Here is a 13,027-nt window from a genome sequence, read left to right on the forward strand (position 1 = left end):
ATGACATGTCACTCAAAGCACTTTACAGGTAATGGGGATCCCCTCCACCACCACCAATGTGCAGGCCCACCTGGATGATGCAACAGCACCCAAAGTGTGCCAGTACTCTCCCCACACACCAGCTCTCAGTGGGGAGGAGAGCAGAGTGATGAAGCCAGTTCAGAGATGGGGATTATTAGGAGGCCATGATAGGTAAAGACCATGGGGGAAATTTGGCCAGGACACTGGGGTAACACCTCTGCTCTTTTCGAGAAACGCCCTGTGATTTTTAATGACCACAGAGAACCAGGACCTCAGTTTTACATCTCATCCAAAGGATGGTGCCTTTTTTAGAGTATAGTGTCTCTATCGCTGTACTGGGGCATTCGGACCCTCACAGACCGCAGGGTGATAATGTGCTTTCTACAGACTCCTCTTGCGTCTGCACTTTGAATGAAGGTTAAGATGACAAAATCTCGTAACATGTCATGTGGGGGACAACAAAATATCTTGTTTGAAGGGATATGAGAGCTACAAATTACTCTCTTTTGCTATCTATGTAAAGTATATTGCATTCTCTGATCTAATCAACTCTTACTTTGGGATTTTTTTCTCTCTGTGCATGATTTATAGTGAATTGTTCCTGAACGTCTGTTATTCTGAGTTTGTGGCTCTAGGCAGATAAAATCTTGTAATATGGCATTTGTGTGACCATGTACTGTGCAGTGATGGCCAAATTCAAGAACGAAGCCGGAATGTTGACCTGTCTGACCCTGTAGGAGTAGGAGACGTCGAACAAAATACTGGAAGTCATTCAGACATCATTTAAACTTTTACTTTATTGAAATTGTACTATAATTACACCAACATACCATAAAACAACTCTTTTATTAAATAAAATGTTTTAGGCATTATATCATACCATAACCAGTGTGTGTCAAACTTTTGAATCTAACATGAAGACATTTTTAATATTACTACTGACTATTTGTGGGAATTTGCAGGTTGGAAAACCTATTTGGCTGTCAGTCAGTTCAGTCCTAAACAAACAAAAGTCTAAATATACACACTACCCTAATACAACATCTGATCATTACAGAACACACTGCAATGTTCACTTCTACCCTAAACTCCCCTTCTGTCCTCTCTCCTCTCCCTTTTTCTTCCTTTCTGACCTTAATAAATTACCATTAGCCACCAGAGATGTGACTGAAAGGCAAGACATTGCTTGTATAGCATAGTCTTCTGTCTTGACAAAATCCAAAAAAGTGCCATTAACAGAACAAACAGAAAAACTCAACTCGCACCGAAAGGCTGAATTTGGTTTCTCCCTCCTTTGTCTGAATAGTTGGTTATTGCTGTTAAGGAGGGCGGAGGAGAAGGGCTTTGTCCAGCCACAGACTGAAGCGCAGCTGGGAATTTTTGCACAGGCCTGAGCCAAGCCACCTGGCGGGGGCTGTTTACTGCAAAAGCATTTCCTGCTCATTCTTCTTCCTCAGCAGAAACAGAGGATATCCCCTCGGCCAGCTCGGCCGCCAGGCCAGGCGCTCCACGTTTACTGGGATATGTATTTTTTTCCTTACGGAGCTTCAGGGGCCTACGGGGGAAAAGCAGACTTCGCCGCAGGAGAGAGCTGACTTTATCACCCGGCGCTGCTGGAGAATGGAAGCAGGAGGGTGAAGCATTGAGTATTTCTTTTAAAAAGATTTTCTCCCGTTCAAAACAGGTCTCAAAAGACGTTTTTCCCCTTTGGCATTCATTTGCTTCTCTCGCAGAATGCTTAAAAGAAGAAATCAAGAGGAACTGCTTTGCTATGTTGAACTCAACAGCTTGCCAGCGTATCATTGCAATTACTGGAGCCAATGCGAGATCCCAGACTTTACAGTACAGTTTTTGAAGGTGGATCCTGAGCAGTCTGCTTTTCTCTCTCATCCCTCAGCTGCCACGCTAATTCCATGTAGTTTTGAGGAATTCAGCGCTAGCACAGTTATGTCTGCAAGGCATGGGGTAATGGTAGCACAACCCTAAAAACGTAACGGATCAGGGCAAGAGATAAGCTTAGATCTGAGCTAGAAGAGAGAGAAAGGGCCTCTCTAACAGGAGCTGGTAGAGATGTACAATTTCTGGTTCTGATGCAGTGGAAGGACCTTCTCCTAAGTATAGTATAGTATCGCACTATCACACACTACGTGCACTTACAGGAAAGGAATGTTGTGCACAAAGTTAACATAAATGGACATTTGCAAATGGAGACCTAATCCTTCATGTCCACTAGAAACTGTGGAAGTGAAGTTCTTTCTGTTTTGAGTCTGACAGAAAAGATAAAGGAATGTCTGCAGGCATTTGATTACCGGTATAACAATAACGCAAATGCATTATTAGTCTAATATTAATTATTGCACAAAAACAAGAATTGCAAAAACACAAAACCTTATTAAAAAGTGTGCATTCAGTCATGTTATTTTTAATACATAACTTAAAATTGAAATTGTGACATTTTTGTAAGACGGTATGAGATGTACTGGACTTCGTTTCATTACTGAATATATAAACTTGAACTTATATAAATAAGACTTGGACTCACCATCCCAGTATAAGAAATCGGTTCAAAACTAGTAACCTAGCTGTCAGTGTTTACTTCTGTTACATGATCTGCAATACAATAAAAAAATAAGTAGAAAAATGAGTATCTTAATCTTGTTAAACTCCTCTCTGGTTAATGATGCATTAATACTTCCTGCAGCTGTATCAAAGGATGTTATTTTAACATTAGTCTTATGATACTGCTACCATGGTGACACTGTCATAATAAAGCATTTTATTAATTAATTTCCTTGTACTGTATATTGACTCTGCACGTACCGAAGCACTTCAAAGAACAAGCTGTGGTGTATTTTTTTTGGATATGACAGACATTTGGGATCTGTTGATTTTATCAGTGCCAATGCCATTGAGACGCATCATCACCGAGTTCAATATCCTGTCCAGGTTTTTTTTTTCCCCCATGCCAAATTTTAATTACAAGGCGCTTCCTCAGAGAAACCTTTCGAGCTTAACGGAGAATTAAGCAGGTTCTTCCACTGTTATCGCCGCAGGACGCCCAATGTACGGGATAGATAAACACGTCCCGCGCGTTGATTTCCTTCAATAATCCCGGATAATTGAGCAGAAGAGAATGGATAACATCTGGAGCGGGGGACCGTTTTACTCATCGAGAAGGATGCGGTTGCGTAAAGGGGCGCTTTAGACTCTGGGCAAGGACTAGCGAACCGAATCTCTTCTGCCCCTTTGCTGCGCTCTTTCTGAGTCTCTCCCCCTCCGTCTCCTAGGTTCGTGTCCCCAGTCTCTCCGGGTGGGGGCGTGCCTTACCGTCTCCACTCTTGACGAGACCGGGTGGTACTGTGTGAGCAGCATAGCAGAGCACAGCACCACAGCCTGGGGAGCGAACAAAAGGCGGTCTAAAAAAAAAAGAGGAGGGGTAGAGAAAGGTTCCGATGCTGATAGCGGATAGAGGCTAGGATCTGTGTGCTGTCACACACCCGCCCCGCAGATCAAGGGCTACTGTCACATCAGCAGGGCGAGTGGACCTCCCCACTCACGTTAACCTCGGCAGGCAGGAGCGAGTCGCATTTTCTCTGCTGCAGAAGGGAGGGGGTCGCCAAGAGAAGCGCGCTGGATCGGGATCTACGCTGAAAGGGCGGATAAACCACCAACCAGCAGCAATTAAAAAAAAAAGTCCAAAGAGGGATTTTGTGGACAGATTGGCTGTCAAGGAAAGAAAAGCGGGGAAAGGGGAAAAAAGCAGAGAGGCGACGAACTATGGAGTAAGTACTGGGTTTAACATGTGTGCAGCTGTACCCCTGCAGCTCCGGTATTGCCTCCACAGCGCAACGAATTCCTTTAACTGATTTAAACTGCTCTGCGTGCATCCACCCATTTTCTGAGCAGGCGAAAAGATGCACTGATTTTTTTTCTTCTTCTTAAAAAATTAGAGCTATGCGCGCCTTTCACACGTATGCCGTGCTCTGTGTCGGATCGTGTAGTGCGTGCGTTTCTTCTCAGCTAAGGCGTTTTCCTTGATCATTCCCAAGGATGCACGCCTGAAAACGTCGCGCTCTGTTAGGCGTGTTAATTGCACCAAATCGCGAGGCTTGAGAGCCCCGGCAAGGTGCAGCGACAGCCCGTGATAAACAAGAGAACCCGTTTCATGCTTAAGACCCGTAGAGAAGGGCTGGGGGCGGTTCGGACCGATGCATACCAGCAGGCAGCCTTTCGATGACAGCTGGGCATGTTTCCCCTCTTAAACGTGAAAACTCTCGCTATTGCATTGAATTGGCTGCTTGTGATCAATCTATTGGCGTTCCGATATAGAGGAAGGCGCACGGCTGAATCAAGGAGCCACTGATAGAAGCATAATTAGATATTGATCTATAGATAATTTATTTTTTTTAGCTTTGTGTTGTGAATCGTAACTAACACAGCCCAACACTAATACTGCAGTAATGGGAGTCATATGTTGTTTTCGCGACGGTGTTTGCTTTGAGCGCCGTAGAACAGTAAGTGGATAACGACGTCTCCTGAATGTGAGTGTATGTGCAGGAGAGCAGGCTTTCATTTTCTCAGCGTGCTGTTAACAGAGATTGGCTGCTCCAATATGGCTGTGAGGGCCTGTTTGTTGGGGTTGAGGGTTGAGGGTTGAGGGGGGAGGGAGGTGGGGTGAAATCGATGTTTTTTTTTCATGGATTTTCTTTGATTTGTTTTCCAGCAACAAATGCTGATTCAGACCTACTGTTCTGTATACTCATCCTTTCCGTGGGCTGAGATGGTCCTGGGCTGTTTATTGTTGAGGGTGGTTTCGAAAAGTAATGTCTTCATTCAACTGGTGCGTCCATTAATTTGGATGCCCAGCCATTTGCTGTTTATCTTCTGCTCATGGTGGTGCCTCCATTATCAATTAGAGCCATCATTGTGCCCTGTGCCCATCCTATAAATCTCTGTGTGGGCCAGCATGTTAATGTGTCTGATTCTGTCAGCGAAGAGTCTCAGTCCATCAGTATCCTTGTCATCTAGATATCCATTGTCACCTGCCATCAGTGTAGTTTCAGCTATCAGTTTTGACCCACTGAAATCCCTGCGCTGTGATTGGCCACACCTCATGTCCAGCACTGAGCCTGCAGTTGTTCAAGCACAGGATGAGTGCAGTCTGTCACAGCAAGACAAGAGCTGGAAGTGATGGGGCTGGAGTCTTCAGCTGTGCCCGCCCTCGGGGCAGCTGTGGTAACGACGGGGGCTTGTCTGCACTGTGCGACCATGTGTAGTGATGACAGGGACAAAAGAGTTGGGCAGAAGCTCTGGAGAGACGCTGGTGGCGTAGAGGTCGGACTTGCCCCCCTTTTGATAAGAAATCTGCCCATGTGTGGGTGCAGGTTTTCACGGGGAGGTTGGAGAGGACCTGTTCTAATCTCACGCCTGCTATTTCTGAAGGGCCAGGGTGACCACTGAGACCCCTGGACTGGAGACTAGGTGGGGGAGCAGCCGAGCTTTGTGCCTGCTCACGCACTCCCCTGCCTGCGTTCGCATTCCTGTAATCAAGACTCTTTCCTGGAGCCCCTCTGGGCTCCCTGGATACCTGAACGTCTGCAGTTGTTCTCTCCAGATGCCCTGTGCTGAAGGGAGCCTTTCCTCTTTATCTCACACAAACGCTGAATACTACTCTGCCTGCTTTCTACAATCCCATAGTGACGTCTTCGGTACTGGCCAGTACTCTCCTGCAGGGTGGCTTTGCTAAGCTGTGAGTCTGACGGAGGCCCAAACGCTCCTTAGAAAAGACCTTTAAAATAACAGGACCGAGAAACACAGAGCTGTAAATTACACTCAAACGCAAATGCCAACGGCTGTACTTGCAGTATTTGAGACTCAAAAATGAATGCAACAGGAGTAAATGTGTGTAATTACAGTCCATGCACCTATACTGCAGATACTTATTCAGAGGTTGCATTACACATATATAAGTGGTGGTGCAGTGGTTGGCATTGCTGCCTCACAGTGCTGGGATCCTGGGTTCAATTCTAGACCCGGGCTGCTGTCTGCATGGAGTTTGTACAGTGTGTTCTCCCCATGTCTATGTTTGTGGTTTCGTCCAGGTGCTTTGGTTCACTCCCACAGTCCAGAGACATCCAGGATGTGCCTGTTTGTTTGCAGGAACAGGCTCTGGCTTCCTCGCAGCCCAGTATTGGAGTAAGCAGGTAGAAAATGCATGGAAGTGTAAAAGTTACACAACGTATATTAATGAAGAAAACCTCATTGTAAAAAGGGTGCAATTAAGAAACACACAAGCACACCCATGCAGAGAGGATCTCGGGCTACTGGTTTCGGTTGTTTTACATGAGTGAATAACTGAGCCTTACTGGACTCAAGCCCAGAGATTTCAGCATGGTAACATGTCGGAGTGGAGCTTGGTGACGAAGGCAGCTGTGGGTGTGATTGCGGAGTCGTGCTATTAGGCTTGTTTTCATCAAAACAGACCAACGGCACTCCAGCAAGACGAGAGGACTAGAGATGAGATTAACTAGAGCGCAAGCTTATAAGAACCACCATATAGCCTTGATCACCTGTTTTGCTCCCTCTCCATTACCTACAGTACAGTATACAGTATATCACATCACCAGCCTGAAAATCAGCATGAGCGTCTGCGTGATGCCAGTCGCTTGGCTTGCCCTCCTAGTGGGCAAGCAGTTTACGCAAGGCCACGCCCAGCTGATACAACTGCGCCACTTTTGCTCAGTCTGTTTTTGTAAATGGGTTATAACGGAGCTCCAGCCTTGTGTAAACTCAATTTGGTGAAGTTACTGGAAGGGTTTGGGGACTGTAAAACTTAACCTTTCCTGAATCTGACATGTCAGACAAGAAGCTAACGCCTTCACTGTGTGATCACATTGGCATTCTTTGATCAATAATGCACTGCAAAATACCTATTATTTAAATTAATATTTAAATACCTATAAATACCTATACGATTTTTTTTAACATCAGAGTGAGAATAGCTGCCTTTTATTTAACATTAGTAATCAATGACAAGATGTGGCTAGATTGAGAATGTCCTTGAAAACCATTTCCAATCTCAGTTATCATAGTGATTCCTTTTTATTTTTCTTTAAGTATCTCCAAAGCAGTTCTCAAGTAAATGGTGCAGTGGGTTATTAAAGCCAGGGATCCCAGACTTTGTTAACAAAGGTGGCGCCAACAGGTGAGTCTTAATTAACACGCTTGGTGGGATCAGAGGGAAGCTTGTTAAAAGAGAGCTTCTTAATGAGCCTGGCACACTGCCTTGGTGCCAGGGCAGAGTGTCTGTTCTTCCTGTAGTCTCAGGGTACCTGTGGTTCCTAACACCTGCATTTGGTCTAGTGCCACACCACCAAGCAACAGGCTCTGCCACCTGAGATATTGAAATACATTGGTTACTTTGTGCTGTAAAAAGGTCAAATGTATCCATAAAAGTTATAGCAACTGCTAAATAAATGCTCATGACTTTGTGGAATAAACTTAACACAATTGGCTTTTTCTACCTCCTAATATCAATTAGATACTTTTTCTTGTGTATTTAGGTTTTCACAGGTATTAGAGGTTATAACTGGTTTGAGAGATGTCTTATTGAGCACATTTATATTTTTGTATACAAATATAGATAATATAGTTACTGTATCTCTATTACAGTAAACCTACTATAATAGACCCTACCACGGGTGCAATCAAAAAGCATTTTTGTCTTTGTTGAGAATGAAATAGATACTGCACTTCGTCACTTGGAGCTGTTTATGCTTAGTATAATTGTTCCATTTAAGATAATGCAGGCTTGTTCAAAAACAGTAAAATCACATGGGATAAAAAGGGATGACAAGCCTAATAGCCTATTCTTGTTCTGGGTGGCTCTCATGGAGTTTTCAAATAAGGGCTTATGTACAGAGACCACCATCATGTCTCACTACTTGAATGGCCACATTTAATTGTAAAATTAAGTAGAATGTGAAAATACTTGATGGCATTTTTAACTTGAAAAATACACACTATATTCAAATGTACACTTAAAGGCTTACTTAGATCTGTTTGGCCTTTTAATAGGGTTTTGCATGCAGAGTACCGAGCAGCCCACTTCCTCAATACTCTCTACCTTGCCTATGGTGGTGTTCAAAGTGCTCAGATGTAATCTTATTGATTCCCCTGATCTCGTGTTATTTTTTTTAGTACCGCCGCAGCTAAAGTTCCCTGAGCAGTTTTCATGGGGTCTCCATAGAAACCAGCATTCTTCTAGTTGGCCCAACAGGTTTTTGTTCCTTTCAAAACGGCTATAAAAAAACACAGCAATCTCTACAGTCACTTCGCTCGCAGCAGTAGATAATACGTAAGAGGACTGTGTGTGGCAAATTCACTGCATGGATGAGATCTCGACTTTTGAAATGGTCTGGGCTTACTTGCTCTCAAGAAGATCCTGTAGATGCCCAGGTCTTGGCAGGGTCAGGAGTCTTGCAAGAGTGTGCTACACATTGTTCTCCAAGCCATTTCATTTACTGTTCTGAGGGGAGAGACGATGCAGCAGCCTGGGCTGTGCATCAACATCCAAACAGGCGTGTTGGAAAGATGGCAGATGCAGTGTAATAGTTCAAACTCAGTTCAAATGCAAACTCAGGAAGGATGATTTTCAGGAGTCTTTCTTACCATATCATTTCCAGATGATAAACATGCTCTTTTGCAGCACTGAGGCCCTGGGACTAATTCCTGGGGTGCCATCTGTGTGGTGTTTGTATGTTCTCTTCATGTTTGCGTGGGTTTCCTCCATGTGCTGCAGTCCCCTCCCACATTCCAAAGATGGACTGGGAGGTTAAAGGGCTTCTGGGAAAATTGGCCCTAGTGTGAGTGTGTGTGTATGTGTGTCCTGCAATGGACTGACCACCCACCCAGGGTGTATCCTGGCTTTTGCCCGTTGCTTGCTGGGATAGGCTCTGGCTCCCTCATGACCCTGTATTGAATTAAGTTGTTTGGAAATGGATGGACTGTACAATTTTAAAGGTATGAATGTACCAAAAACAAAAATAGCTGTGAAATATATATATGTATATTTTGTATGGACAGAATTTTTTGGACATTGGACATTTTTATTTGTGAATAGGAAAAGAAGGAACAAATCTAATGCTGGAGTGAAAAGTGTTGATCCTTATCCTACAAGTGTTTGGGGTTTTTCCAGTTTTTTTGCTGTAAAGTCCACAATGTCTTAATGGCTAGCGCAGAAGAAGAATGTCAGAGAAATAAGACATACTTCCCTGATTGTGCCAAGAAGAAACTGCCAGCGTTTTCTGTCCAGGGATCTGACTCCACTCTCTCTAAAAAAAACGTGACTGAAAAAGACATTCTTTGAATCAATAAAACGTCATTTCTGACTCCTGGGAGGACTGTGCTTTATGTTTTGTTTCTATCTCCAGAGAAAAAGTTAAGTCCTTGACCTTTCATGTAAGAGTTCATCCATCTTAATATGCATGCCAGCAATGTGGAAAAGCCTTTGATCTCCATAGATGTCAGGAATGAATCCTGGGTGATTCCACTACTGCAGTGCCCCTCACACACATTGTTAGTATGTCCTAACAATGGAAGAGACCTCTTTCTAGTTGGCAAACTGTTAACAGCCTTCTGAAACCTTAAAGCAATTGGTGTGGTACAATTAAAAGGAATTGATCATTTAGCTTTGTAATCCTATAATGATTAGTTGACCAAAGGACTAAATATTTTTGGTTTCATTCAACCCATTGAAAATACATTTCTGAGAATGGGTGAGGGTGTAAAACCTCCTAATGATTTTATCTGGAAATTAATTTGATTTGTGGGGACAATTATCCACACGATGAGAATTCAAGTACTCTGTTTTTTGGGGGAAAGACAATATTATGTCTCCTGTGAGGAGACTCCTTGGATTTAAACTGTTTGGCCAACAAGGAGCTGAAGGTTAAGATGAAGGATGGGGAGAATTTAGCATGCAGGCCCATGACCCAGCAGTCAGTCCTCTACCAGGCAGGCCCCCAACCTCCTACTGCTTTTCAGTGTGAAGTTTCCTTTTTTATTGTTTTTTTTTCTAATCATCTGAGTAGTGGCGACTTCCCAGTGCTGGTGCTCTGAGTCCCCAGTTAAAGAGGTACTCTCGCTACACTGTTGTCGTCATCGCTTCATTTCATAGATTGTTTTTGCATGAAAGCTCTTTTGTAGCCATCCAATTTTGCCAAAAGCGACACTAGGCACGAATGACAGCGCAATTTTTCTAATCGGTTGTTTAAAAGAAAAGCTGTTCGTTTCCAACACTAATTCCCCCCCCCCCCCCCCAGAAAGTAATTGATTTATTAGGTGTCAAAGGCATTTTGATTGTTGTCTGATGGCTTCAATGTGCCTGAATCATCTTCTGTGGAGACTTTTAAGGATGTAACTGATTGATGTGCACCCAAGCGTTCTGAACGTGGTTTTGGACGAAGTTGCCCGATTACGTGACAAATGTTTTGCACGCGAGGTTATTACCAATGGCATTACTGTTTCCACAGGGATGATGAAGCCTTCTTTTCTTCAGTGTTCTGCAGTTCTCCATTATTCAGCCACTTTTGCTCTGAATGTGAATGAGAGGGATTTTGCACATGCAGTCCATTTGGGCTGGAAATATGAATACCTGCCTGTGGTGGAGGAATATATACTGGTCCCAGCAGATACAAGCTGGCTGAAGACCAGGCAGCATAAAATAAAGATCCATTGCTGTTTTTTAAAGAGCAATAATACATAATAAGTTGTTCTGTAATGGTAATAATGGTAATAAAATATCCTATTCTTGCTGGTTGTTTTTCTAGACTTCTAGACTACTGGTTAAACAGGACTCCGTTTTTCTATATCAGTCTCTTAAGATACCACTATTCTATTATATTCAAATATAGCTCCAACTCTCCCTGTAACAGATGTGCGACTTATTGGTCTATAATTTTCCGGTAACGTTTTATCACCCTTTTAATAAATTGGTGTTTCATTTGCAATTCTCCCAATACGTACAGTAGGCACAGCTTTCATTCTAAGCGAGAGCTGTAGTTTGTAATATCCTAGCTAGGGGTATAAATATTAATAACATCCCTCATTTACTCGACGGTGACTGCGGAAATACCATCATGCCCTGGTGATTTATTGGTTTCGGTCGCTACAGCCTGTGCAGTGTCAGGTATACTGAAATTACCCAGTACTACCGGAGCCTGTTCTGCAAATTGAAGATGTTATTGACCTCTTCTGTTGTAAACATCTGTGTAAAATATTAATTTTGCATACTTGCTACATCTTTACCGTCTTCTATTATTAATAACCCCTTTACTTCCACGTTTAGAGTTATTGTTGTCCTGGAGACAAAGCTTTTGCATTATGTTTTGCCTCTCATGTTCTATGTTCAGTGGGGATTTTTGTGAGTGAGGATATAGCACTCAGAACTGGCACCGTCACTCGATCTGAGTGGCTTTCGTCTCTGTCTGAACCCGAACTGCGGGGGACAGCGTCTGCACATGCCGGGGTGTTTTTCGCCGCTTTCCTTCTGGGAAGACATCATTATCGTTGTTTCCTTCTCGAGCAATTAAAAAAAAAAGATTTTTAGGCATCTAAATGGCTCGTAGTGCTAGACAACCATAATTTCCCCCAAAACGCTCCTAGAAATTCAGCGACCCTCCCCTTACGTCTTTTTGTGAAATCCTTCATCTTTTTTATACGCTTTATCACGCAGGTGATTTGCCCGATTTGCGAGTCTGAGCTCAAGACGAGTGGTGTTGTGTATCTCAGTCATGTTCTAATGAGGCATACAGCTTTGAAAATCAGGCAGCCTGCCTAACGGGAGAAAACATAATAAGAGCTTTTGAGTGCACGGTCTTGTGGATGATGAAGCGCCAGTTATGGAATGCTACAGAGAAATCGTTTTTTCCCTGCAGATTTAAATTTTGGTGATTTATTCTTTATTAATAATGTAAGAGAACGCCAGCTACGTTATACGAGGGAGGCTCTCTCCAAGTTGCTGTGTACTCGTCAACCCAGAGTGGAGATTGATCCGACGGAAAGAAATTGCTATTCCTTTTCATATTTCAAAATATTCTGTGACTGTTCCTGTGCAATATGTTATGATGACCAATCTTACATACTGCATGCTGCACAAAATAGAAAAAAAGTGTGTCTGGATTCCTAAACCAATTCCAATTAAAAAACTAAACCAATGCTAGATTATTGCAGACAAGCCATGTAAAAGGACACAGAGACAGTGCCGTCCACATCTCACTTCCACTATCGTGGGATCAGTCAGATGCTGGATTATTAGAATGTGCTCATTTTAGTAAATATTGAGAAAATCACATATAAAAAATATTACATGTGATGGGGAACGGTTTTATTGTATTAATTCAATTGTCTGCAAGGTTTGGGGTAAATAGAATAATTTTTTTGGCTATGTGCAAAATGCTATTGCATGTCTTTTTTTTTTTTAGTCCACTTGGTTAACACAACACATATTTACACAGTAGGTGTTTATTTTTTTTATCAAATTGATGATCATTCCACTGACAGTTTGACACTGGCTGAGATCTTAAAAACAATCTCCTGCAGTTTTAGATCTTTGCATAGTGTGCCTTTCAATTTTTATACCATCAGTCACTGTGAAAGTGGGCACCAGGCTGGATATGGATAGTCACTGGGGGCTGGAAGGTTAATCCAGTTGTTCCCTGGGCCCGAACTCGTCACTTAAAGCATTTCCGCAAGGTCTTATTGGCCTCTGATTGTTTATACAGTCAGCCATTATCAGCACACGCCTCATTAGGCTCATCACGTTGCACTAATGCAGAGGTTATTGTCCTGTGCTATGATGGACAGCTGGCCCCTCTCCCTCTCCTGGGGAGAATGGTTGGAATGTTTTTTGTGAAAACAGAGCTGTTAAAGAAGGGGATTTGAGCACTCTATTAGCTCTTATCTGGGACTTTCTAATTGTAATATGGACAAGGTAACCCCAGATCAG

At 43.1% G+C, this 13,027-nt stretch overlaps 1 protein-coding gene across 3 annotated transcripts in view; it reads left to right on the forward strand.

Annotated features, from left to right (window-relative positions):
- Positions 1–3,465: 3,465 nt before the first annotated feature.
- Positions 3,466–13,027, forward strand: part of palm1a (paralemmin 1a) — a 51,729-nt gene continuing 42,167 nt past the window's right edge. For all 3 annotated transcript variants that reach the window (XM_088907544.1, XM_088907545.1, XM_088907546.1), the window contains exon 1: positions 3,466–3,803. In XM_088907544.1, the coding sequence (XP_088763670.1) occupies positions 3,799–3,803 (5 nt within the window). In that variant the 5' untranslated portion in view covers positions 3,466–3,798. The remainder of the gene's footprint in view (positions 3,804–13,027) is intronic.

Source organism: Atractosteus spatula, chromosome 28, assembly GCF_055471065.1.
Source record: "Atractosteus spatula isolate fAtrSpa1 chromosome 28, fAtrSpa1.hap1, whole genome shotgun sequence".
Lineage (NCBI taxonomy): Eukaryota > Metazoa > Chordata > Actinopteri > Semionotiformes > Lepisosteidae > Atractosteus > Atractosteus spatula.